We start from the raw sequence: 27,150 nt of genomic DNA, 5'->3' as shown, positions 1-27,150 counted from the left end.
CCTATGTGATCAATCACTATTCATATTCACTGCAGACATGTAAATAATCCTGCCGAGTTTAATGAGACTAGAGCTAGTTTGCAAACAAATTAGTTTTCTGTGATTATCTTTGGTAGAAATGGGGCTGACTATAGAGAAAACTGCGTTTCAATAGAAGGCTATAGTGCACCTGCGATGACATTTTAGCCCTCTTCGTTTTCTTTGAGGGTCTGCCCTGCTGCTGAGCCTTGCCCGCTGAAGCTGGAAATTGCGTGTAAACCTCAGAGGACACCCCTCGTGCGCTGCTGCGTGTGCGTTTGGAGTTCACCAAGATGCTGGTGCTGCCAGCCCAGAGAAGCGTGCTTTCAGCTCAGGTCTGGAACTCTCCTCAACTAAGCGCTTTCTGGACTCAGAGACATAGCTTTTAGTTTGTGGTAGACATTTCCCGTCGTTTTTCTTCTGTTTAGGCTTATGGGGAGCTTGGCTGAGGAGCACACTCCAGTCTTGTGAGACCATTCTCCCGACGGTCCTCGTCGTGAAGCTCCTGGGGCATCTCAGGGGTCTTAGACGCATCTTCAAGGCCAAGAATGTTACACCAGATGGCCTCCCTGTGATCAGAACAACAAAACGGGAGAAGAAAAGTTTTCCCAATGAGCGTGACATTGTGACTTACAAGTCCCATGCTGAGACAGAGGCAAGCCAGCCGTGGTGGTGATGGCGTGTGGTGCTTGAGTCTGACTTTTGGTCAAGCTCTCATAAATGAGAGGCTGGCGGATGGAGTTTTCAGAAGAACCCACTGGGAGGCCATCGGATGGAGGAGGCCTCAGTGCCCTGAGTTCTCGTGTCAGCAAAGTGAAACCCAACTGAGTTTGGAAGGTCGTATCCTAGGAAAACACAGCTGAAGCTTCCTGAGTCAGAACGTGTTGACTAACCTCTAACTGGGGGCCTAGAGGCCACTGCTCCCCCTTCACCAGGGAAGGGTCTGCCCCCCACGTGCCTTGCGGAGCCCCCGCCGTGATCCTTTGCCGGAGCCCGGAAACCCTTGCAATCTGCTGCTGCCTAGTTCATGAATTGCTGCTTGTTCACATCAACTTTAAAAAATGTTACTGTGTTTATGTTTATATTTTAACACAAAAAAGATTATAGGGTGATATTTTACAGAACTGAGAGAAAAAGATCTAGAATTTTATATGCGGCCAAATTGTTACTGAAATCTAAGAGCACAATAAAGATATTTCCAGAAAGCCTCAGAATGTGTCTCCCCCTCACGTCTACATTGAAAACATTCTTGATGGAGGAAGTCAAAAAAGAAAAAAATGCAAAAAAACACAAAACACAAATCCAGGAAATGCTGCAAGCGCCAGGAGAAGGTGGGACCAAACATTTGTGAAATCTGTTATTGTCTTAGGAGCAAATCTCTGCCAACAGAAAGGTGGACGTCAAAGGCAAAGGTGACGGGAAATACGGTTGCACAAAGCCTGAACTCTAGATAACGCAACAGGAAGGGAGACATCAGAGGGATACGGGAAGCTTTGCCAAAGGGGTGCGGTGCCAGGAGCTCCAGTGTGCCCAGGCCAGGAAGTGACGGGGGCAAATGAACAGGGTGTCTGTCTTGCGACCACCACAAGAACTCAGCTAGACCACGCTGTGCCCGCCACTGCGGGGAGAAGATGCAGCGTTTTTCTTTCCCTCACAGGTTCTTAGTGGAGACGTGTCCTGAAAACAGAGGAGAAATTAACATGAGAAAAACCCACAGCAGTTTGTGGACGCCTGCTGTACCGTCTCCTGGGAGAGGCCTCCATTTAAAAGTGGTTCTGTCTCTGCAAGGGCTCAGGAGCCTTATAACAATGAGCCATGAATCCTATGGGGACAAGACAAAGGCCGGAGATCGTGGGGAGGAGCATTTATGGGAAGAGCCGGTCTGCTCCCGATTCTCTCTGTCTCTGAGCGAATTCGCAGGCGTCAAGAGGCCCATCTTCGGGTGGGAAAGGCGGGGAGGAGGCCGGGAAGACCCCAGTCTTTGTAACGTGCTGTCCAGCCACCAGGCAAGCAGAGAGCAGGCACGGCGTCCCCTGTGCCTCGACTGTCTTCATCTCAACAACCCCCGGTATTGGGTGGGAGCGTGTTTCGGTTTCTTTCGTCACTTGCTACTGTAGGGGCAGAAAGGTGTGACAGCTTCTTCACCCTCATGAGGGTCACGGCGACACTGTTCCAACAACACACAGCGAGCCAGAGACAGAAGAGCCAGAGGCCCGGGGAGGCTGCTTTCGCGCCCCGACCGGATGGGATTGACGGAAGGAAGCAAGCTGTGGGCAGGCGGAGGGGAGACGCCCAGCAGGGCTGCCCGGAGCCTTCCCAGCTCCCCAGCGACGCGCCTGCCTCCCCGCCTCCCTCGCGCGGCAGGGCAGGACGTCCGGAACGAAGGCCTCCGAGGCCAAAGGGCGGGAGTGACGGTCTAGGTTTCACGCTTGTTGTCGGGGAGAGGAGTTCTATTTTCTATGACTCACTGTGGGGAAAAGGAATTCTGGTTCCTGTATTCACACCGGGGAGAAAATGGGCAGGAAATAGGAGGGAAGGAGGGGGTCAGAGGGACTTTGCTTCTGAGGCCTTTCCAATGCCTCAGACCCAAGCACTCAGCGTGCCACGGGGCCACATTTGAGGATGACGTTTGGAGCCCCAACAGCAAAAGGCAAAACAGTAAGTTCTGTTGTGATTGTGCCAGGCATGGTGCAGCACACCTGCAAGTCCAGTTCCGTGGAGGCAGAGGTGGGAGGAGAGCCTGAGGCCAGGAGTTCGAGACCAGCCTAGGCAACATAGCGAGACTCCAGCTAAAAAAAATTATATATGTGTGTGTGTGTGTGTGTGTGTGTGTATGTATATATGTGTGTGCGTGTGTGTGTATGTGTGTGTGTATATGTGTGTGTATGTATATATGTGTGTGCGTATGTGTGTGTATATGTGTGTGCGTATGTGTGTGTATATGTGTGTATGCGTATATGTGTGTATATATGTGTGTATATGTGTGTGTATATGTGTGTGTGTATGTGTGTATGTATATGTGTGTGTGTGTATGTGTGTGTATGTGTGTGTATTGTAAGGCCGGCTGCCTCACTGAAGAGCCAAATGGACACACTTATCTCTCTGTGCTGGCTCCCCACACCTGCTCCTATCTGGTTTCTCCATGCAAGCTCCACATGCCCACTCCTGCATTCCTCACTCAACCCTTTCAAAATTTAAAAAGGCCACAGAAGATTTGTCCAATGGCAGTTTAACATTAACCTCCCCAGCAAGTCAGCCTACCAATGAAACTGTCTGCTCTTTGTTTCCCTAACAATCAATCAAATCTCCTTACCAATGAAATTGTCTGCTCTTTGTTTCCCAATGACCAATCAACTACCTCCACTTCTTATAAAACCCCACGCCCTGAGAAGCCCATTGCGACTTCTCTGGCCCCTTCCCGGACCACAGAACCTCGCCAGGGAGCTGAATAAATTGGATTCTCATTTTTTTACACTGGCCTCAGTTTCCTCATTTTAACTCAGCAATATACCTTACATGTATGTGTGTGTATGCGTGTATATGTGTGTGTGTGTACATATATGTGTGTTGACTCAATGAATAAATATAAATTTTTAGAAAAGTTATACAAAAAAACTCTCATGAAAATCAGCAAAAGAATAAAACCCCCGAAAAGTAAGGCAAACAGAAAATATAAAAACTATGGCAGGGCCGGGCGCAGTGGCTCACGCCTGTAATCCCAGCACTTTGGGAGGCCACGGCGAGTGGATCACGAGGTACATGGTGAAACCCCGTCTCTACTAAAAATACAAAAAATTAGCTGGGCATGGTGGCGCGTGCCTGTAATCCCAGCTACTCAGGAGGCTGAGGCAGGAGAATTGCCTGAACCCAGGAGGCGGAGGTTGCGGTGAGCCAAGATCGCGCCATTGCACTCCAGCCTGGGTAACAAGAGCGAAACTCCGTCTCAAAAAAAAAAAAAAAAAAAAACTATGGCAGAAATATGTCCTGTAGAAGAATTATTTCAATAAATATGAATTAAAAGAGATTTAATAAGAGACACATTTTAAGAAAAAAATCCAATGCCGGGCGTGGTGGCTCACGCCTGTAATCCCAGCGCTTTGGGAGGCCGAGGCGGGTGGATCACAAGGTCAAGAGATCGAGACCATCCTGGTCAACATGCTGAAACCCCGTCTCTACTAAAAATACAAAAAATTAGCTGGGCATGGTGGCGTGTGCCTGTAATCCCAGCTACTCGGGAGGCTGAGGCAGAAGAATTGCCTGAACCCAGGAGGCGGAGGTTGCGGTGAGCCGTGATCACGCCATTGCACTCCAGCCTGGGTAACAAGAGCAAAACTCCATCTCAAAACAAAAAAAAAAAAGAAAAGAAAAAAATCCAGAAATACGGAAGAGTTCTCTGAAACTCGTTGGGTGATTCTAGGTGCCTGACAGAATCAGCAGGCAACCCTGCCCCACGGAGACACCGCCCCAGGCCTGAAAGTCACTGTGTCCAGCAGTGACTCGTAAACAGGCAACGTGAAGAGACAGGACAGCGTGGGAGAGGGTCAGCCAGAACTCCCGGCACTGGAATTCCCAGACGACAAACCAGCTGTGCCGGCCAGGTTTTGAAACAAAAGGTAAACTTGAACATTTTTTCAAGGACTGGGAAGTGGATACCGCGATGCAATAAGAAATACAGGTCTGGTCTCACTCCTGGTTCTGCAGAGCTCATAACACCCTCATGATTTCCAAAGCAAGGGGAGAAAGGTGGAACTAGCCCCCCCAGCCACATCGGGGTTTATGCCAATGAAGAGGCTTTTGGAAAGGGGGCTCTGGTGGCCAGGTGATTGGAGGGTTGGAACTTTCAGCCCCACCCTCAGCCTGTGGGGAGGGGAGGGGGACTCGATCAGGTCTGTCCCGTGGGAATGATTTAATCAATTGTCCCCACGTCAAGAAGCTTCCATAGAAAACCGCATCAGTGGAGTTCCAAGGACTTAGATGCCGGAAGCTCGAAATCATCGTGTTTAGGTTCAGCCGTTTAACCCACAGCTGGGTGTTAAAGTCCTGACAAAAAGCAAGAACGCGCTCACCACAGATGTCCGGAGTGGTGGTCTCGGGATGGAGGGGGCTACTGGGCAGGGCAGGCACCTTCTGGGAGAGGGCAAGTCACCGTCTTTTGACTAGTGCGGTAGTTTTTTACTTTTATGCATTTTGCTGTAAATGTATTAAATTTCACAATAGGGAAAAGTTAAAAACATATGCACCCAGCAATACAGACTTTTTTTTTTAGATGGAGTCTCGCTCCATAGCCCTGGCTGGAGTGCAGGGGCGCAATCTCAGCTCACTGCAGCCTCCGCCTCCTGGGTCCCAGTTCAAGCCATTCTCCTACCTCAGCCTCCCAGGTAGCTGGGGTTACAGGCACAGGCCACCATGCCCAGCTAATTTCTGAATTTTTCAGTAGAGATGGGGTTTCACCATGTTGGCCCATCTGGTCTTGAACTCCTGACCTCGTGATCTGCCTGCCTCGGCCTCCCAAAGTGCTGGGATTACAGGCGTGAGCCACCGTGCCCGGCCAGCAACACAGACTTTATGCGCACTCAGCAACCACAAATAGAAACGGTGTGAGAAGTGGAGTCAGCAGTAATCAGACTTCTGAAGTCACCAAAATTCTGCCAGGAAAAGATCTGGAGAGCCTGTGAGGCCAAGGCGAGAATCTCCAGTGAGGGTGAGACTGAGCTGAGGACCCACAGGTGACGGCTGCACTGGCCGTCTGCATCCGCCAGGACAGGCTGCGTAACACATGACCCCACACAGTTACGTCCCGGGCATGCGCCACTCCCCCTCGGGAGGACTCTGCTCCCCACCCTCACGCAGAGGCCCAGGCGAGGTCACCCCTCGACACGCGTCTCTGTGGTTGCTGAGGTGACAAGAAGGAAGTCCATGGGAAGACACAACCCTGCCATCTGCCCAGAGGAGAGCGAAGGTGTCTGGTGAACAGCACGAACGCATACCACATCCAGACACCTGCGAGCTGCCTGGAAGGCTGCCCTTCCTGCAAGCAAAATACACCCGCTTCCTCAAGGGCAGCCAGCCCGCGTGTCCTCCACCTACAGGAAGGTCAGCAGTTCACGGTTGCCGCCTTCAGCCTGGCCGTGTCTCCTCTCAAGCTGGAGGGCTCTGAGTTGAAAAGATGAACCATCTGCTGCCCACGCCCCCAGTACTCAACCAAGGAGCAGGGACAGGTGCCTTCCGGAAGGGGAGGAAGGCAGACCCCGGCGGTCAGGCTCTGCAGCGGCTCCAAAGCCCCCTCGGATGGCCGGGTGAGGACTCAGACCCCGGGGAGCAGCTTCCTGGAAGAGATGTGGGTTGTGCTCGGTGGAGGGAACACCCCCATCCCCCTGGTCCTCGTGGCCCCACCAGGGCGGGTGCTGGAGACCCGAGTGGCTCCCTCAGCTCCCTTCTCGCCAAGAGACGTGGGAGGCCGAGGGCTGCTTTGAGTCTCGAGCTGTCACGGTCCCTTTGGATCCAGGCTGTGTTTTTAGGAGGATAGTGCAACTCTTTCAAATATTTTATCAACTTTTTTTCTTTTCTTGTTTTTTGAGACAGGGTCTCACCCTGTCGCCCAGGCTGGAGTGCAGGGACATGACTGAACCACTCGGCGCAGCCTCCACCTCCTGGGCTCGAGCAATCCTCCCACCTCAGCCTCCCGCGTCGGTGGGACCACAGGCCTGCACCACCACAACTGGCTATTTTTTTGTACTTTTTGTAGGGATGGGGTCTCACCATGTTGCCCAGGCTGGTCTTGAACTCCTGGGCTCAAGCGATCCGCCCGCCTCCGCCTCCCAAAGCGCTGGGATTACATGTGTGAGCCGCCGCGCCCGGGCTCATTCCACGTCGTAGACTTCAGTTTGATGAGTCAGGTCCAGGTGCCGTGTGGCACCTGCTCCTCCCTGCGCTCAGCTTTCAGCACCTCTTTCCCTGGGCGTCCTCCTCGCTCTAGGATCTCCCTGTACAAAATGCAGCATCAGGTCAGGCAAAGAGGGCGAGTCACACCCGCAGTCTCTTTCTCTCGGAGCACTTGGTGCAATAACAGGGTTTTCCTGTGCCGTATCCCTGGCTGCTTGAGCTCCTCAGAGTTTTCAGCAGTGGGTGTGGTGGCCATGCTCTCGATTCCATCCTAACAGCAATGCTGAAATGGCCACTCAAGGGTCTCTGCAATCTCACCTTCCACTGGGCACGAGGGAAAGGCGGTTGCCTCTTTTAACCCAGAAAGTTCCCCTGGCTTTTCTCTATTTCCTTTCATTCCTGCTCACCCACCGACCAGTTCTCTTCTGACGGCACACGCAGAACATTTGCCGCCCAGCCTCAAACCCTGGGGCTCACGGGTTCTTGCTCTGCCTTCCAAACACCCAGGGGCAGCTTTTCCACCACACGCCCCCTGTCCCGTGAGGTCCCGGCATCACGGCCTGAGGCAGCCAGGATGAGCCGGGCTGCGCCGGTGACCAGCAATTCCGCTGCTGGCTCTCTCCGGCGTGGGCCTGCGCGGGTGTGGGGTCTGTGCGCCGCCCTCGCCCACCGCCGGGTTGGGGCGCCCCGGGGTGTGCTGCCAGGCCTCCGAGGTGGGAACCGGAGGTGGTGTCACACCGGATTGCTTGGCGCCAGCTCTCATGCCCACAGCATCTCAGTGGACACCACTGTGCAGTTAGGTGTGAGCTTGTCAGTTGAGGTGAGTTCACGCCTAACTGCAAGGTGGTGGGGAGGAAAGGTTCCAGGAGGAAAGCCGGAGCCTCTGGGAGCAGCACTGACCCGGTACACCTGGGCCCCTTGAGGCCACGCGGGTCCTGGGGGGGTGCCTGTGCAGAGGGCGAGGCCAGTCATTGCCCCAGGAACAGCCGCTGCATCAGAGCAAGGCCAGGGTACCCCGCATGGGGCTGTTCAACCTAAGCTTGGGGAAGGGTGCATTTCACCCTCCCTCTGACCCGGGGCTTCTCTGAATCTGTCCTGGCTCCTGCCAGGCACCCGCTGGCTGCAGCTCCCACCACTGCGGCTAAGAACAGGCTTGGAAGGAAGGAGCTGTGACATTCCTGGGACGCAGCAGCCTCTTTCTCCACACCGAGTCTCCATAAAGACAGGGCGCCACTCGCAGAGACCATTTCAGGTTGCTTTTGTGGAAGACGAATGCTCAAATGCTCTTTATTTCTCTGTGGATTAAAACCCTAATTTAAACGTTAGCTGGGCACGGTGGTGTGTGTTACTCGGGAGGCTGAGGCGGGAGGATCGCTTGAGCCCAGGAGGTCGAGGCTGCGGTGAGCCGTGATGGAGCCTCTGCCCTCCGGCCTGGGTGACAGGGTGAGACCTCATCTCAAAGTAAGAAACAAACAAAACCCACAGATCAAAACAAAACGAAACAACCCTATTTATTCCTCACTCCATCGTTTGGCCGTTGAGAGACCCCATGGAGACTTGCTTTTTCCTTAAAATGCTAAGTCATAAAATTCTAGAGCCTCACTGTGAGAAACAAACTCGCTGTCCAAACCCGAGGAACGAACTTAGAGACCCGAAAACGGCGGAAGTGAGACTTAAAGACGGTCTCGCGAGAGCAGGCGACCGAGGGGCAGGCTCAGCCGGGCTGTGGGTCCCCCGGTGCTCAGGCCCCTCCCCGGCTCCACGAACTTCCCGGACGGATGTCGCCTGGTTGGGCAGGGTCGTCCTGCTGCATTTTGTGGCCGCCCCGCAATGCACTGCGATCCTAGTCGGCTCTGGGGCTCTTCGTGCATTTGATTTATGACCTAAGCAGCTGGGCAGGCTGATAAGAACAGACAAAGCCAGCTATTTTGCAGTTTGCTGACCGAAGTTGATTTAAAGCACTTTGTCTTGGAAATGGACCACTGTATTCATTCTTTTCTTCACTGAGGAAGAAGAGATGTTTTTCGATATCCTAGATACATTTTTAAAAATCTGTTTTGGTTGGGTGTTAATTGAGTAGGTTCACAGAAATATCAACATTATTTCTCTGAGCATTCAGAACATTTGTCTTCATAATGATGACCAGCTTGTTCTTATGTCTCTGATAATTAGCCTGTCCTTGGAAAACGTCCATTAGAAAAAGTCTTAAGACTCCCAAGAGGTCAGGTACAAACGCCACCTTCTGAAGTTATCGTGTGTGAAGGGGTGGGGGGCAGCCGCCTGGAGCGCCCACACAGGGCTGGTGGCCCCGAGCCCCCGCCGCCCCTGCTGCCCTCTGCACAGAGGCCTGCCCTGTGCCATGGGGCATATTTGTGAAAGGACCCAGCCCTAATTCAAGAAAGAAGTGAGCCCCTGAGCGGAAGCCGGAGTCCTGGGCGACTTGTGGGGGCAGCTCTCCAGGCCAAGACCCTCACCTTTGGACACACGGCGCTCCCCGGTGATGCTGCCAGTGGAAGGACTCAGGGCGTCGGTGTGGAGGGGGTGCCCTTCACGCTCAGTTCTAAATCTCCCAGTACGAGAATTTCCTGTTTTTTTTTTTTTTTTTTTTTTTTTTGAGACGGAGTCTCGCTCTGTTGCCCAGGCTGGAGTGCAGTAGTGCCATCCCGGCTCACTGCAACCTCTGCCTCCCGGGTTCAAGCGATTCTCTGCCTCAGCCTCCCGAGTAGCTGAGATTACAGGCCTGTGCCACCACACCCGGCTAATTTTTGTATTTTTAGTAGAGACAGTGTTTTACCATGCTGGCCAGGCTGGTCTCCAACTCCTGACCTCAAGTGACCTGACTGCCTCGGCCTCCCAAAGTGCTGGGATTACAGGCGTGAGCCACTGCGCCCGGCCCCCAGTACCAACATTTCTAAAAAAGCAAAAGGAAATGGTGATATTTGTTTTAACATCTTCTTTATTTTAAATTTTTTTTGGACTGATTTAATTTTACTTAGTTGTTTTTAGAGACGGGGTCTCACTCTCATCTGTGCTGGAGTGCGATGGTGCGATCTCGGCTCACTGCAGCATCAACCTCCTGGCCTCAAGTGATCCTCCTGCCTTGACCTCCCAGTGCTGGGATTACAGGAGTGAGCCACCATGCCTGGCCAGCAATCTATTTTATTTAAACAAATATATCCAAAATATTATCTCAACATATAATCAACAAAAAATACTATTGATGAAATATTGACATTTTATGAAGAAATTTTTTATCTCACCAAATCCTCACAATCCAGCATGAGCTTTGCACTCACAGCAATTCGAGAATGGAACTGGCCATGTTCCAAGGGCTGGGTGGTCACAGAGACTGCCTCAGAGGGCAGCCAGGCCAGAGGCCCCGCAGAGGAGGCCCAGGCCACCCGGGTCCAGGCTGAGACGGCACAGGGGCTCCAGGATATGGTGGGGAGGGGACTGGACCCTGCAGGGAAACAAGAGCCCCACCTAGAAGAGCTGGAGACGGGGACCGTCCAGACTCACGTGACCCCCACTTCCTCTTGGAAGGCACGGGGCCTCTCTGGAGGTGGGAGAGGTCTCATCCAGATTTTTCCAGGGAAACTTTTCAGCATGTTGTCTTTGGCCAGATGCCACAGGAGCCCTGAGCCAGTGACCTCAGCTTGCTCTGCTCAGATTGCACCCCGTCCACGGGCACTGAGGCAGGAAGAAGGAAGTTCTGTTATCTCAGGAAGCTGTTGGCCCATGGGACCCTAGAGCCCTCCCCAGGCCCCACGGGTGTGGCCCTGAGTCCAGGAAACCCCCTTGCCCCTCATGTCCCCTCGACCTCTGTGGCATCTTATAAAACAAAGGGGCCCAGGAAGGAAGAAGGGGGGTCACACATGTCGGCCCTGGGCACTGAAGCTGCCCCACAGGCACTGGACCCTTCCCTGTGTCTCCAGACAGCCTCCTCTTCGTCAGCGCTCCCCAGCGTCCCGTGCCTGGGCCTGGAGGGCTGCTTTGGGACAGGCAGCCCTGGCCGCCGGGCCTCCGAACCCACACAGAGCAGAGCTGCAGCCCAGAAAGGGAAGATTTCCTCACTGGAGGCCTGTGAGCGGTGAGGGCTTGAGGAGCCTGGAGTGTGCAGGCCCTGTCCAAGACAGTGAGGTCCTGCGCTCCGGGCGTAAGAGGAGGGGACTCTCAGGCCTAGTAAAGTTCACAGAGGCCTCTGACCCCTGCAGAAGCAAGTTGGAGTCATGTGGCCCTTGCCCTGATGGGGCCCCTGGATAGGAGGCCCCGACCCCACACTGCTTCACCTGCACTGACTGTATAACCTCACGTTCAGAAACGTGTCACCTCCCCCAGGCCTGACACAAATTCTCTAATTTCCAAACAGCAGAAGCCCTGAGTCCTCGTGGCACGGGGCAAGACTCTGACATGACAGCAAAGACCCGCAAGGGACAGTGCCCAGCGTCCGACGTCACTCCGCAGACGGCCACGTCAGCCAGCAGGACCCACACTCGCACACAGCAGCCTCCCCGAAACCTGACACACGGTCAAGGAGGAGCACAGAGTGAACTCAGCTGCGATCCACATCCGGAGCGAGACCTCCGTGCCTGACCACGTCGTCGGGTCCCTGTTCAACACCCTCTTCGTGAACTCCTGCTGCCTGGGCTTCATAGCCTTCGCCTACTCCGTGAAGGTGCGTGTGGCCCCGGGGGAGTCCAGGAGGAGCCGGGGAGTCTGGAGCTCCAGCTGCCCAGGTGCTGCCTGGGCTGGGGGCTTGTGTGTCCCTGTGAGTGTGAGTTTGTGTGCACCTCTGTCCCGTGTGTGCCCACGTCTGTAGCTTTGTCTGAGTGACCCGTGTGTGTGTGGCCTGGGGAATCTGCCCAGTGCAGGTCTAGGAGGAGGCTCCAGGAGGCTGGCTGGCTCAGAGCTTGTCCCGAGATCCAGCAGCCCAGAGCAAGGCTCCCTATAACCCAGTGCCAGAAATGACACCCTCACCTTCCAGACTGGCACCCAGGCTCCCCCGGAAAGTGAGAAGGAACTCACAGGTGACTTCGCCCCATGGTGGGGAGAACAGCCTGTGCTGGGGCCAAGGCAGAGGGACGCTGAGCCCCGAGGCTCCTGGAGGGTCTGAGGCTGGTTGAGGAAGGGGAGGGGTGGTCCCTGATCTCAGGGCAGGTGGGAGCCGGGGTGGGGGAGCCTGAGCCATAGCACGTGGCTCCTGCCTGAGGGCTCCTGGTCCCCTCACCGTCTCCTCTGCCCCAGTCTAGGGACAGGAAGATGGTCAGCGACCTGACCGGGGCCCAGGCCTACGCCTCCACTGCCAAGTGCCTGAACATCTGGGCCCTGACCTGGCATCCTTGTACCACTGCACGCATCAACCCGTCACCAGTAGTTCTGTGATAAAATCCCAAGCAATTTCTCAGATGATAAAGAATCTCCACGGCCAGGTACTCGCCATCTGCTGCTGGTCCTGGACCCTTAACCCAAGTCCTATATCAGGCCTTTATCCTTACACTTTTCTACAATGGCAGTGCCTGGACCAGACATTTTTTAATTTTTCTTTCTTCTTTCTTTATTTTTTTGAGACAGAGTATCGCTCTTACTGCCCAGGCTGGAGTGCAACGGCGTGAACTCAGCTCACCGCAACCTCTGCCTCACAGGTTCAAGCGATTCTCCTGTCTCAGCCTCCTGAGTAGCTGGGATTACAGGCATGCGCCACCACGCCCGGCTAATTTTTTTCTATTTTTAGTCGAGATGGGGTTTCTCAATGTTGTCAGGCTGGTCTCGAACTCCCGAACTCAGGTGATCTGCCAGCCTGGCCAACATGGCGAAATCCCTTATCTACTAAAAATACAAAAATTAGCCGAGCGTAGTTGGGGGTGCCTGTAGTCCCAGCTACTTGGGAGGCTGAGGCAGGAAAATCACTTGAACCCAGGAGGAGGAGGTTGCAAGGTGCTGTGATTGCGCCACTGCGCTCCAGGCTGGGCAACAGACGGGCACGGTGGCTCACGCCTGTAATCCCAGCACTTTGGGAGGCCGAGGCGGGCAGATCACCTGAGGTCAGTAGTTCGAGACCAGCCTGGCCAACATGGTGAAACCCCATCTCTATTAAAAATACAAAAATTAGCTGGGCGTGGTTGCAGGTGCCTGTAATCCCAGCTACTTGGGGAGGCTGAGGCACAAGAATCGCTTGAACCCAAGAGACGGATGTTGCAGTGAGTCAAGACTGCGCCGCTGCACTCCAGCCTGGGCAACACAGTGAAACTCTGTCTCAAAAAATAAATAAATAGGCCGGGCGCGGTGGCTCACTCCTGTACTCCCAGCACTTTGGGAGGCTGAGGCAGACGGATCACAAGGTCAAGAGATAGAGACCATCCTGGCCAATATGGTGAAAGTGAAACCCTGTCTCTACTAAAAGTACAAAAATTAGCTGGGCGTGGTGGCGCACACCTGTAGTCCCAGCTACCTGGGAAGCTGAGGAAGGAGAATCACTTGAACCCAGGAGGTGGAGGTGGAGGTTGGAGGCTGCAGTGAGCCGCGATCACGCCACTGCACTCCAGCCTGGCAACAGGGCGAGACTCTGTTTCAAAAATAAATAAATAAAAATAAAATAAGTAAATAAATGCAAACAAAAATCGATGTTGACTATTAAGACATTTCTAACATTACCAGTAATTGTAAAGCTAGCTTATTAAAGATTTTACTTAAGTCACATGAATGAAAAGCATTTGGGCTTATTATTTAGTTTGAGTCCTCCTTAAGTTTAAGCCAAGTTTGGTAACTCGTAGCCAAAAGCACACAATGAAACACGTGTCTGTACACATACACACACACACACACACATACACACACACTCACATATACTCACACATATATACACATGTACACACACATACACACTCCCATACACACATGCACACATACGCTCACATACACATACACACGTACACATACACATGTACACACATACACATACACACATGCATACACACACCATACACACGTATACACACATACACACATTCACATACACGGGTACACATATACACGTACACACATGCACACACATACACATACATACACACATACACATCACACACATACACACACATACACACGTACACACCCACATACACATACACACGTACACGTACACGCATACATACACACACGTATACACACATACACACACACACTCAAACAAAAGGATGCTTTTACTTCAGAACTGCACCCGTGAGATACTAATACAAATTCACTGATTGACACAAACAATACAAAGAAACGGCTGGACGCGAACAGCGGAGGATTCTATCTCTGTAGAAAACTAGCAGCCGACTTAAAGGGGCAGAAGGGAACCTGGGTCCGCCTTTAGGCTCCGATTTTCCCTTTACTTAATCTAATTCATGATCCCTCTGCCTGAGGGCTCCCTCCCTACTCAGCGGACAATTCTCTGCCAACCCTCCAGGTCCCTCCTGCACGGCTGGGGCCCAACGCCTAAGTCATCCAGTACTCACCCCAACCAAACCCGTGGGCGATGCTGGGACCCACAGGGAGGAAGTAGGGGACGGCACACGTGTGCCCTGGGCTTTGAAGCTGCCCCTACAGACCCTGGAACCCTCCTGTGTCCCAACACACCCCCCTCTTCAGTCCGGGCTCCCAGAGTCCCCATTCCTGGGCCTGGGCGGCTGCTTCGGGAGCCCAACATAGGTGACCAGGCCTCTGACCTGCACCAGGAGACACGGGGAAGTTTAGCCTCCAAACCCATAGAGAGCAGGACTGCAGCCCCAGGAAAGGGCAAGGGAGGTCAGGAGATGAGGCCTGTGACAAGCGAGGTGAGGGCTTTGGGGGATTGTTCCGGGACCTGGAGTGGGGGCCTGGCAGGGGCCCTGAACCGGGACGCTGAGATCCTGCACTTTCTAGCCTGGGTAAAATCCCCAGGGCCCCCCAAACCCAAGACTTAGGAAGTGACCAGTCCTGAGTTGAGTTTCTGATGAGGAAGCCCCTCCTTAACCCTCAGCCTTCCCTCCCACTCTGCCATGAAGTAATTTGATCCTCAAGAATTTGTTCCAAACTTCATTGGTCCCTGGCTAATTCACCAATTTACAAACAGCAGGAAATAGAAACTTACAAGAAATACACACTTCTGAGAAACAGAAACTGCAGGGGAAAAAAAGAACCCACTGAGCACCGTTCCAGCGTCTGAATACCACAGCTGCCCGACTCCACGCCGAAAACCACACCGCTCAAACCTTCACTAACACTTCCTTCTCCAAAGCCAGAAGATGCTCAAGGAGGAGCACGAGGTGGCAGTGCTGGGGGGCCCCCAGAGCAGCATGCTCCCCAGGTCCACCGCGATCCACATCCAGAGCGAGGCCTCCGTGCCCGACCACATCGTCTGGTCCCTGTTCAACACCCTCTTCATGAACTGGTGCTGCCTGGGCTTCATAGCCTTCGCCTACTCCGTGAAGGTGCGTGTGGCCCCGGGGAAGTCCAGGGGGAGCCAGGGAGTCTGGAGCTCCAGCTGCCCAGGTGCTGCCTGGGCTGGAGGCTTGTGTGTCCCTGTGAGTGTGAGTTTGTGTGCACCTCTGTCCCGTGTGTGCCCACATCTGTAGCTTTGTCTGAGTGACCTGTGTGTGTGTGGCCTGGGGAATCTGCCCAGTGCAGGTCTAGGAGGAGGCTCCAGGAGGCTGGCTGGCTCAGAGCTTGTCCCGAGATCCAGCAGCCCAGAGCAAGGCTCCCTATAACCCAGTGCCAGAAATGACACCCTCACCTTCCAGACTGGCACCCAGGCTCCCCCGGAAAGTGAGAAGGGACTCACAGGTGACTTCGCCCCATGGTGGGGAGAACAGCCTGTGCTGGGGCCAAGGCAGAGGGAGGCTGAGGCCCGAGGCTCCTGGAGGGTCTGAGGCTGGGTGAGGAAGGGGAGGGGTGGTCCCTGATCTCAGGGCAGGTAGGAGCCAGGGGGGAGCCTGAGCCATAGCACGTGGCTCCTGCCTGAGGGCTCCTCGTCCCCTGACCATCTCCTCTGCCCCAGTCTAGGGACAGGAAGATGGTCGGCGACCTGACCGGGGCCCAGGCCTACGCCTCCACCGCCAAGTGCCTGAACATCTGGGCCCTGATTTTGGGCATCATCATGACCATTGGATTCATCCTGTTACTGGTGTTTGGCTCTGTGATGCTGTACCATGTTGTGTCACAGATCTTAAACAACCAAAGGGTTCACCTGTAGCTGCCCATCGCCCGTGACCCCGGTGCTCCACCACCTGCTGCCCGTCCTGCTCCCTGGGTCCCGCCCCCACATATAGCTGTGTATCCTCACACACCTGTCTGCCATGGCATTCAATAAAGTGCACGTGCTTGTGATGACGCCTTGACTTCACCTGGAGGGGGGACCTGCCCGAGTCCTGGGCCTGGTCCTGAGGCCGAGCCCAGCAGTCAGCCCTGCACAGCCGAATCCCTCCTCTTCCAAGCTTTCAGGGGAGCAGGCGCCTGCTCGGCCTTTGTTGGTTTCTGGCCTCCTGCTGTGGGCAGCAGCTGGACCAGGACCACAGGGTGGAGATTTCTCTGACACCCAGGTAATGACACACTGTGTCCAGAACACCTTTGAGCCGAGACAACCCTGCCTGCCTCTGAGCTGCCTGGAGCGCTGCTCTTGCAGATGTGGGCAGCTCGGGCCCTGTGGGAGGGACCGGGCTCTGTGCCTCGGGCAGCCACTGAAGGAGCGCGGCCCGCAGCCCCTCCTGGGTGATCGGGCTGCTGGGTCCTGGCCGCTGCCTCCTCCAGTCCAGCGGGCATCCTCCCTGCTCCCCTGGGGTGGGGGCAGCCATTGACCTGAGGGTGGGCAGAGCCGTCCAGCACCGGCTGACTGCAGAGGCCAGTGAGACCCAGTGGCTTCTCCATCAAGTTGGCAGAAACTCTGAAGCCGGAGCCCACCAGGCTGGCACCTCCCGGACAGGAGGTCCCGGGGCCAGAGCAGCGCCTCCCAGCACAGGGTGGCGGCGGGGCCTCCTCCCGCGGTGCGTCGTCCCTTGCGGGATCGCGGCTCTCAGGCTTCGGGCAGTGGGACTGCGAGGGCAAGTCCGTCTGCCCCGGGACCTGCCCGGGGACCGACCCCTGGCCGCCCCCGCTGCGGCGCCCTGGCTCTGGGGGCCCTGTCCTCTTGGGGGTCCCCGCGGGGGACCATGGACACGCGTGGGGGCGCGTGGTCTCCCCGGGGTTCCGCTTTGGTGAGCTTGACCCGGGAGGAGGCCGGCGCAGGGGTCCCGGGATCGAGGGGCGGGGAGAGTCCGAGGCAGGGTCGGGAGGAGGCGCCAGGCCCGGGCGCGCGGGGGGCGCGGGGCGAGGCTCCCGCCAGGTGGACGCCCCCGCGGGGCGGCCAGGCACCCGCGCACCCGGTCTCGAAACGTGCATCACGAAGGCGGAGGCGCGGGGCGCGCTGTGTCCTGGTCCCGCCGCCCGGCCCGGCCCCAGCGTGGTTCCCACCGGTGGGGCCCAGGCGGGCGCGGGGCCGGGGGCGGGAGAGGCCCGAGCCGGAGTCTTTCCCCGGCAGCTCTGGGAGGCCGAGCGGGACTCGGGGTCCCTGCGGGCGGCGCCCCCGGCCTCTCCTCCTCCGCAGGGGACACTCGGACGGGGCGGCGCGGAGCCCGGGGCTGCAGCGTCAGAGGCCGCGGGTTCGCGTCCCAGAGGCGGGGATCGGCCGCATCCGTCAGCAACGCCGGAGGGGCCTCCTGCCCGCGGGCTGGAGAAACACCGGCGCGTCGCGGTGAAGAAACGGTCTGGGAGGCGGAGGTGGCGGCGAGCCGAGGTCGCGACACTGCGCTCCAGCCCGGGCGGCAGAGCAAGACTCTGCTTCAAATAAAAAAATAAATAAAAAAGGGTTTAAGGGACTCGATGGCCACACCGCGCGGTGCACGGACGTGGTGCCCAGATGACCGCGTCCAAAGCTCCTAGGTCGGGTTTTTTCCAGGAGTTTGGGGCGGAGATGACGGCGCTGGGGTGACGCTGTCCTCACGAGCTGAGTCGCTCCTCCCTTGTGGGACCACACGAGCTGTCAGGGCCAGGGGGAGCCATGGGAGTCAGGAACGCAAAAAAGAGGGGGAATCTCAAAAGGCTGATTTTCAACTCCGTAATCAAGTCGCCAAAGAGAGTCAAACTCTGTAAAGTATTTGAAGAAGTTTCTTCTGAGCCAAATAGGAGTGGCCATGGCCGGTGTGACACAGCCCTCAGAAAGTCTTGAGGGCACATGCAAGGTGGTCAGGGCGCAGCTTGGTTTTACACATTTTAGGGCGACATGAGACATAAATCAAATACATTCCAGAAAGACACTGGGCCCGGGGTGCTGACTCACGGCTGTAATCCCAGTACTTTGGGAAGCCGAGGCAGCAGATCATGAGGTCAAGGGTTCGAGACTATCCTGGCCAACATAGTGAAACCTCGTCTCTACTAAAAATACAAAATTAGCTGTGCATGGTGACGAGCACCTGTAATCCCAGGTACTTGGGAGGATGAGGCAGGGGAATCGCTTGAACCTGGGAGGCAGAGGTTGCAGTGAGCTGAGATCACGCCATTGCACTCCAGCCTGGCGACAGTGAGACTCCGTCACAAAGAAAGAAAGATAGAAAAAGAAGGAAAACATTAGTTTGGTCCAGAAAGGCAGGACAACACACAGCGGTGTGTGTAGGGGGTGTTGGTGTTCCAGGGTGTGGGTGAATATAAACATTTTCTGCTTGACAATTGGTTGAGTTTGTCTAAAGGCCTGGGATTGATAGAAAGGGGCTGCTGAGGTTAAGATGTGGAGACCAAGGCCAGGCGCGGTGGCTCACGCCTGTAATCCCAGCACTTTGGGAGGCCGAGGTGGGTGGATCACCTGAGGTCAGGAGTTCAAGACCAGCCTGGCCATCAAGGTGAAACCCCATCTTAAAAAAAAAAAAATATGGAGACCAAAGTTGTTTTGAAGTCTGATAGTGCCTGTCCTGGGGCAATAGGTGAGAAAAGGTTCCTGTTCTGTTCTAAATCTCTTCAGGATTGGGAGGGTCTGAAAGAAAATGGTCTACATATGTTAATAGATTCTTTACAGATGCAGATTTCCCCCACAAAGAACAGCTTTGTAGGACCATTTCAAAATACAGCAAAGAAACTTGTTTTAGGGTAAAATATTTTTATTTTCTGTTGGGAGCCTTCCTGTGTAAAACCTTGCAGAGCGAGTTTCACAATATGGGAAGGTTAGGACCCAGACACAGTGTCTCCGGGAAGGAGGAACTCTGTCCGTCTTCTCTTCTTCCCGCGCTCCCCACTCAGGTTGGAATCCTCTTGCTGGTCGAGAGTTCCCGGCAATTTTCTTCCTCCTATCGTGATGTTATGCCAGGGTCAGGTTGGAAAATAAGTCTTGATATATATGGTTAAATAAAACCCATCTGATGAGAATTTGTAGGGCATGACTCCCTTAGATAGGAATTTGGGGAGGATAAAAAAATCAGAGTTTAGTCCTCAATCATGATGAGCTGCTGAATTTTTTTTTTTTTTTTTTTTTTGAGACGGAGTTTCGCTCTTGTTACCCAGGCTGGAGTGCAATGGCGCGATCTCGGCTCACTGCAACCTCCGCCTCCTGGGTTCAAGCAATTCTGCTGCCTTAGCCTCCTGAGTAGCTGGGATTACGGGCACGCGCCACCATGCCCAGCTAATTTTTTATATTTTTAGTAGAGACAGGGTTTCACCATGTTGACCAGGATGGTCTCGATCTCTTGACCTCGTGATCCACCCGCCTCGGCCTCCCAAAGTGCTGGGATTATAGGCGTGAGCCACTGCGCCCGGCCAAGCAGCTGAATTTTGAACAAGGCCTGTTGTCATTTAAACTATGGCCTAAATATCTCTCAAAGTCAGCTTGGCCCAAAAGACTAGGAATAATTAAGGGAAAGGCAAGATGGAGGGGAGGTTAGCTGTGGGGGAGGGGGGGTTAGCTCAGCTCACAGTTAACAATAATTCTCACTGATGTGTTACCGGAGGTAGCTCCTCAGGCTTGAGCAGGAAGGAGAGCGCTTCCCACCCCCAACCAGGAATGTCCAGCAACCCCTCGGGTGATGCTCAGATGGTTGTTACACTGTTTCTCTAAAATGATAATTGGTAGCAACCAGCACCAGGGAAAAGCAGTCTTTGAATAGATTAAAAAAACCTGAAACGGATTGTGAGGTCAGTCCGCACCTGGACAGCATGGCGACCCCAGGAACCGCGCGCACACCTCTGGAGGGCCTTCTGGAATCAGGAACCCTGAAGCAGCTGGAAGGAGGACTCCTGCGGCTCCCAACTAACCCGAGGCACTTCTGTTTCTTTCCCGCCTCGATTGACAAGGCCATTGGGCTTTGTAACCGACCTTGGCCCAGCCTCCTGACTCCACACCCTACGACCCCCTCCCAGCTTGCAATAAACACCCCTAAAGTGACTTCTGTAACTTTCCACTGCCCACCCCAAACCTGTAAAACCAACTCCTATCCCACTGCCCTTCGCTAACGGCCTTTTCGGCCTCAGCCCACCCGCACCCAGGTGAATAAACAGCCATGCTGCTCACACAGAGCCTGTTTGGGGCACCGACCCTGAGCTGCCGCTTCCCCACGTCGTTGCGCGGCCCCCACCTCCACGACGACTCCCTTTTCGGACTCAGCCCGCTGGCAGCCGCGTGGATGAACAGCCTTGCTGCTCACACAGAGCCTGTGTGGGTTGCCTCTTCAATTGGATGCACACTTAACACTGAGCATGTGCGTGACTCCAGCAAACACGCCGCGTGCAGCTGCTCCCGAGTGCTGGCAGGCCATCATGCTTGCGGGCAGCCCCCTTCCCCCCGCCAGGGAGGAATCAGAAGGGGCGCAAGACGCCAGAATCATGCCAACACATAGCGCCCCAAGTCAAAGGTCAAACTGTTTACTTGACGTCTCAAGTCACCCACGTGGACCTTTTCAAGTGCACTTCACTAGTGCCTTGGTCTCGGCCTGGCCGGGTGGCTCACGCCTGTAATCCTTGGGGAGGCCGAGGCGGGCGGATCACAAGGAAAAGAGATTGAGACCAGCCTGGCCAACATGGTGAAACCCTGTCTCTACTAAAAGTACAAAAATTAGGCAGGCGTGGTGGCGGGCGCCTGTAATCCCAGCTACTCGGGAGGCTGAGGCAGGAGAATCGCTGAACCCGGAGGCAGAAGTTGCAGTGAGCTGAGATGGCTCAATTGCACTCCATCCTGGGCGACAGAGCAAGACTCTCTCAAATTTAAAAGAAGAAAAAGAAATAAAAATAAATCCATAAAAAGAACTTGTCTTGGTCTCTCCTGCCTTGTGCCCTCAGCTGTTTCTTTCTTCTGAGGAGGCCAGAGTTGAGGTGGCTGCAAACCCCCGCGGCTTTGCCATCACCAACATACTTCCGTGCCCTGTGACTCAGACACATTCCGCTGCTAACACAGTTTTTCCAAAGGTGATTTTACATTTTCAGAACTGGACAGATGGGATTTGCCCACGTTAACATGAGTCTTAAGTAAACATCTGACAAGACGATGGGCTGTCATCCAATCTTAGATGGAGACACCGATGAGAAAATGGCAGAATGTGGGCACTGTGGATGCTGGTGATGGGTACGGAGGGGCTGATGACTTTAGTCTCCATTTATTATTTTTGCCAAAACACAGGTGTAAACTTCTTCGAGCTCCAAAGAAGGTGCTATGTGTTAAAAACACGTGCTTTGAATGAAGAGACCTTCCAAACAGACTTTGTGTGAGCAGCATGGCTGTTTATTCATCTGGGGGCAGGTGGGCTGAGGCCCAAAAGGGTGATATTGAAGGGCGTTGGGTAGGAGTTGGTTTTAAAGGTTTGGGCGGGCGGTGGAAAGTTAGTCAGATCAGTTACGGTAGTGCGGGTGGGGCAGGGGGTGCACATGACCATAAGTAGTTACAGCGGCGGGTGGAGTGGAGTGCTCACATGGTCGTAAGAACAGGATGGCAGGTGGGTTGATGTCGGGCACGCTCTGCTGGGTGATCAGGGATGATGGTGATGGCAGGCGGGGTGCGGGATGTGTGTGTGTGTGAGCAGCTGAGGCAGGCAGGACTGCAGACGTGCTGGGTCCGGGCTTGCGCATGGAGACCGACACGATGCTTAGACCTTGTGTCCCAACCCCACGATCCACATAATCCCCGCATATCCAGGGAATTGGCTCACGGGGTGGCTTCCCGCGCTGTTCTCCTGACACTGAGTTTCCTGGACATCTGATGGTTTTACAAGCATTTAATATTTCCACTGTCCTCCCTTCTCCTTCCTGCCAAGTTCTGAAAAAGGTGCCGTTTCCCCTTCAACTTCTGCCATGATCGTAGGTTTCCTGAGACTTCCCCAGCCATGCTGAACAGTGAGTCAGTTAAACCTCTTTCCTGCATAAATTACCCAGTCGCAGGCCGTTCTTTATGGTAGAGTGAGAACGAACTGATTCAAAGGCTAAACCACCACCCACACGTGGAGGGGCATCTGGCCTGGGCATCTGAATGTGCATCCAGACCTGCACCCCGAGGCTGCAAAAGCACCCCACAGTTCCTCTTAAGAGCCAGCCCTCGCCCTTGCTTGGAGTCACTCCTGGGCCCCCCAAATCGCACACCCACCCCCCTCCACCCAATTCCCAACAGGCCGCTGCCGGTCATGGAGCCTGCTTCGAGACACGGGGCTGCCCAAGCAAAGTCCCCACGAGCTTTGCAATCTCCCGTCTGAGGCCACACGCTAACGCTGCGGAGTGGGGTGGGGCTTGAATTTCCTGTGGAAGGTATTTTGGAAGCGCGCGGGGAGTCTCGGGGGGAAGAAGCTGCAGGGCGCAGGAGGGAGGCAGGATTCTGAGGGGCAGGCGTGGGACCGAACCATCTCTGCAAAAATTACAACTGAGAATATCACGCCGGCGAAAGATTTGACCTGACTCCGTGTGGCTCCTCACCCCCGAGCTGCCCCCGCGCGCATCCCTGGGCTTAGGCTACGCTAATTCGGGAAAAACAGTTCATAGATTAAGGTCGCCCAAACCGGCGTCCTGCCCGGGGACCAGACCGCCTGTGCAGGCCGAACAGAGCCGCCAGAACAGAAGCCACGGCTTAGGGGTCCTGCAGCTGCAGGACGCGAGATTCCGACCCCACCCCTGCCGCCCAGTTGCTCCCGGGATGACGTCACCGCCGCAGAACCCGGGGTCAGGGTTTGGGACACTTTAGGGACCCCGCGCTCCGTGACGAGCTGGCGGCCCCGGACCCACACCCAGCACCCCAGGACTCGGTCAGGACTGGGAAGACAGTGACGCCCCGAGACCTCCTCTCCCACCGGACCCGGCAGTGCGCCTGACTCGCCGGCCCCACCCGCCAAACCGTCCTTAAAAATGCTGTTCTGGGCCGGGCGCGGTGGCTCACGCCTGTAATCCCAGCACTTTGGGAGGCCGAGGCGGGCGGATCACGAGATCAAGAGATCGAGACCATCCCGGTCAACATGGTGAAACCCCGTCTCTACTAAAAATACAAAAAATTAGCTGGGCATGGTGGCGCGTGCCTGTAATCCTAGCTGCTCAGGAGGCTGAGGCAGGAGAATTGCCTGAACCCAGGAGGCGGAGGTTGCGGTGAGCCGAGATCGCGCCATTGCACTCCAGCCTGGGTAACGAGCGAAACTCCGTCTCAAAGAAAAAAAACAAAAAAACGCTGTTCTGGAGACGGATGCGCCTCGTAGTAAACCCGCGGCCGGCTCTGCGCGAATCGCACTTTTCTTACCGCGATTCCTCTGCCCCACGCGACCCACGGGCTCCGTCCTGGCACCTAAATGAGACCCGCTGTGGGGTCACAGGACCGGGCTCCTGATCCCCAAGTCCTCAACAGCTCAGTCCCGGACCCGGGCCGGAACCCCCCAGGGAGGGGCGCAGGAGACGCGGAAATCGGGGTCCCCGAGGGGAAGGGGAGGTGGGAGCGGCGGGGGTCGGGCCCGAGCGGGAGGAGAGCGGTGAGTCCCCGCCGGGCGCCCGAGTCTCCGGGTTCGCGTCCCGCCCCCCGCGCCCGGGTCCGGGCCGCCGCCAGGGGCGCCGCTGAGCTCCCGCCTCCGACCCGGGAGCGCTTCCGAGCGCGCCCTCAGCGCTGCCTCCGGGAGACCCCGAGGGGAGCGGGCTCCTCCCACGCGTCCGTCGCCCACCGCGGCCGGGCCCTGGGGTCACCGCGCGGCTCCGGGGCTGGGAGCGCGGCGGCGGCGAGTGAGCGCCGGGAGGGGGACTCGATCCAGACCCGGAGTCGGGAGGGACGGCGGGGCGCGGCGCGCGTGGCACCCCAGATGCCACCCCGGAGACCGAGCCGGGCAGGGGGCGCTTTGCAGGAGTTCGCACCCGGGTAGAGTTCACTCCGATGGGGGCGTCCGAGCGGGAGCAGGGACGAGGTCCCCTCGGCTGGAGGAGGCACCTGGGCCACCCAGGAGGGGCCACGAGGCCCGGGGCTCCTCCCTGCTGCCCTCCGCACAAAGCCCCCGTCCCTCCCACAGGGGCTGAGCTGCCCACGTCTGCAGGACCGGCTGCTCCACACAGCTCAGAGGCAGGAAGCTCGGTGCTCCCTCCACCTGAGGAACTCAAGCCAGGTCCCCAGCAGCACAGAGCAGGGCCTGGGGGCAGCTGGGGAGCCGGTGCCACCTTGCCCCTCAATGTCCCTGCAGGACGCTTAGGCCCTTCCCTCTCTTTTGAGACCACAGCCTGGGTCACTGACAGGCCGAGAGTGTGGCCTTGGGCCCAGGGTGTCCAGGACTCAGCACTGACGTTCCGAAAAGAGCTCACCTTGAGTCAGAGCTGAGACTCTCCAGGACACAGGAGCCCCTCCCAGGGTCCTGGACGGACCCAGCTGCTGCCCACAGCAGGAGGCCAGAAGCCAGAGGCCTGAGCACCTGCTCCTCCGGCAACCAGGCTCCGACCCTCCCCAGGAGCCCTCCCCAAGTGAGGTCACAGCCGCACCAGGAACACGTGCACTTTATTGAACGCGACTGTACAAAAGCGTGTGAGGGTAAAGGGCTGATACAGGACTCGGCCGGGGCAGGGTGAGGAACGGAAGCTGGAGTACGTGGGAGACAGGTCACGGGCAGAGCCCCTGGCCGGGGTGATTCCTCTGCATCTACTGATAGGCTTGCAGAATCAGTATTGGGATGACGATCAGCAGAATGGTCGTGATGATGCCCAAAATCAGGGCCCAGATGTTCAGGCACTTGGCGGTGGAGGCGTAGGCCTGGGCCCCGGTCAGGTCGCCGACCATCTTCCTGTCCCTAGACTGGGGCAGAGGAGACGGTCAGGGGACCAGGAGCCCTCAGGCAGGAGCCACGTGCTATGGCTCAGGCTCCCCGCCGGCTCCTACCTGCCCTGAGATCAGGGACCACCCCTCCCCTTCCTCACCCAGCCTCAGACCCTCCAGGAGCCTCGGGGCTCAGCGTCCCTCTGCCTCGGCCCCAGCACAGGCTGTTCTCCCCACCATGGGGCGAAGTCACCTGTGAGTCCCTTCTCACTTTCCGGGGGAGCCTGGGTGCCAGTCTGGAAGGTGAGGGTGTCATTTCTGGCACTGGGTTATAGGGAGCCTTGCTCTGGGCTGCTGGATCTCGGGACAAGCTCTGAGCCAGCCAGCCTCCCGGAGCCTCCTCCTAGACCTGCACTGGGCAGATTCCCAGGCCACACACACACGGGTCACTCAGACAAAGCTACAGATGTGGGCACACACGGGACAGAGGTGCACATAAACTCACACTCACAGGGACACACAAGCCCCCAGCCCAGGCAGCACCTGGGTAGCTGGAGCTCCAGACTCCCTGGCTCCCCCTGGACTCCCCCGGGGCCACACGCACCTTCACGGAGTAGGCGAACGCTATGAAGCCCAGGCAGCAGGAGTTCATGAAGAGGGTGTTGAACAGGGACCAGACGACGTGGTCGGGCACGGAGGTCTCGCTGCGGATGTGGATCACGGTGGATGTCGGGGGCGCAGGGTTGTGGGGCGCCCCCAGCGCGGCCACCTCATGTTCCTCCTTCAGCATCTCGTAGTTCGGGGGATGGTGGGTGCTGGCGGGAGTGAAGAAGGTTTGCACAGTGTGGTTCATGGTGCCCAGCGAAGACGGGCCGTGGTCGGGTTGCTGGGATGCTTCTCAGTGGAAGATGGGCCGTGGTCGGGTTGCCGGGATGCTTCTCAGTGGCCCCCCCCACCCATTAGTTTCGATTTCTCAGCCACTTCCTTTTCCTGGCCTTTGTCAAATCGGGACTTGGCTGGGGCCAGAGGAGGGTGGAACAAATTCCTGAGGATCAAATTACTTTAGGGCAGGGAGGGAGGGGGCTGAGGGCTAAGCGGGGCTTCCTCTCTAGAGCCCAAGCCAGCACAAGTCTTATCTGATTCCCACGGGCCCCAGAACAATTCTCCAAGGCCCTCTCTGTTAACATAGGCGCTCTGAATGAGGAGACCCCCAAACAGGCTTTGTGTGAGCAACATGGCTGTTTATTCACCTGGGTGCAGGGGGCTGAGGCTGAAAATGGTGTCAGCGGAGGGCGCTGGGATAGAAGTTGGTGGGAAGGCCGTGGAAAGTTACAAAAGTTAAGTTTTGGGCAGTTTTTTCAAGCTGGGAGGGGGGTCCTAGAGCGTGGTGTCAGGAGGCTGGCCAAAGTCATTTACAAAGTCCAAGGGCCTTGGGGATTGAGGCTGGAATAAGAAACTATAGGAATGTCTCAGAGTTAAGTCAGCACCGCAGTCCTGGATCATTTCTTCCTATTCCCAGGATCTTACAGCCATTTCAGGTTTTCTAATTACAGGGGGCCCTCCAGAGGTGTACGTGCAGTTCATGGGGTCACCCTGCCATCCACGGCGCGGTCACAGTTTACACCCAGCTCACGTGTCGCAGGCGTCATCTGCTGAAATCCCCTGTCATTTTCTGGGTGGCAGTCCTGCTCCGCGCGGGTTTGGGGCTTAGGGTCCCCGTATCTCCCGGCGCAGGTCAGAGGCCTGGTGGCCAATGTCGGCTTCCTCAGAGGAGCCCTCCAGGCCCAGGAATGGGGACTCGCTTTGGGATACAGTGACAGAGGCCTGGAAGGTGCAGTGAGAAGCCGTGGCCCTTTAGCCTCGAGGCCCCCCTGGGTGCAGGCTCCCAGCACCCAGGGGAGGCCCAGCAGGACCTGCACCCCCAGAGCTCTGGGTGTGTGGTCCCTGGGGCGCCCCCCAGACTTCCAGGTTCTGATCTCTGCCTCTCCCGGGTCCTCACACGGGTGCCGGCTGCTTCCTGTCATCGCCTCTTGGTT

At 56.2% G+C, this 27,150-nt stretch overlaps 3 protein-coding genes across 3 annotated transcripts; 2 read left to right on the top strand and 1 right to left on the bottom strand.

Annotated features, from left to right (window-relative positions):
- The first annotated feature begins 10,775 nt into the window (after positions 1-10,775).
- On the top strand, positions 10,776-14,403 carry LOC135272105 (interferon-induced transmembrane protein 3-like). The gene is made up of 3 exons (XM_064370254.1): positions 10,776-10,990; positions 11,425-11,575; positions 12,145-14,403. The coding sequence occupies exons 1-3, from the start codon at positions 10,776-10,778 to the stop codon at positions 12,280-12,282; spliced, it is 504 nt and encodes a 167-aa protein (XP_064226324.1). The 3' UTR covers positions 12,283-14,403.
- Positions 14,404-14,938: 535 nt separating this feature from the next.
- IFITM1 (interferon induced transmembrane protein 1) lies at positions 14,939-16,245 on the top strand. The gene is made up of 2 exons (XM_012456068.3): positions 14,939-15,350; positions 15,917-16,245. Exons 1-2 carry the CDS (start codon positions 15,165-15,167, stop codon positions 16,109-16,111), a joined length of 381 nt encoding a protein of 126 aa, XP_012311491.1. The 5' UTR covers positions 14,939-15,164; the 3' UTR covers positions 16,112-16,245.
- An 8,595-nt stretch (positions 16,246-24,840) lies between these two features.
- LOC135272148 (interferon-induced transmembrane protein 3) lies at positions 24,841-26,108 on the bottom strand. Its single transcript, XM_064370324.1, has 2 exons — positions 25,719-26,108; positions 24,841-25,153 (listed from the first exon to the last, which is right to left on the bottom strand). The coding sequence occupies exons 1-2, from the start codon at positions 25,965-25,967 to the stop codon at positions 25,001-25,003; spliced, it is 402 nt and encodes a 133-aa protein (XP_064226394.1). The 5' UTR covers positions 25,968-26,108; the 3' UTR covers positions 24,841-25,000.
- Positions 26,109-27,150: the final 1,042 nt, after the last annotated feature.

Source organism: Aotus nancymaae, unplaced genomic scaffold (assembly GCF_030222135.1).
Source record: "Aotus nancymaae isolate 86718 unplaced genomic scaffold, 86718_ANA_hifiasm-v0.15.2.pri h1tg000106l, whole genome shotgun sequence".
Taxonomy (NCBI): domain Eukaryota; kingdom Metazoa; phylum Chordata; class Mammalia; order Primates; family Aotidae; genus Aotus; species Aotus nancymaae.
This window is presented reverse-complemented; position numbering and strand designations above follow the sequence as displayed.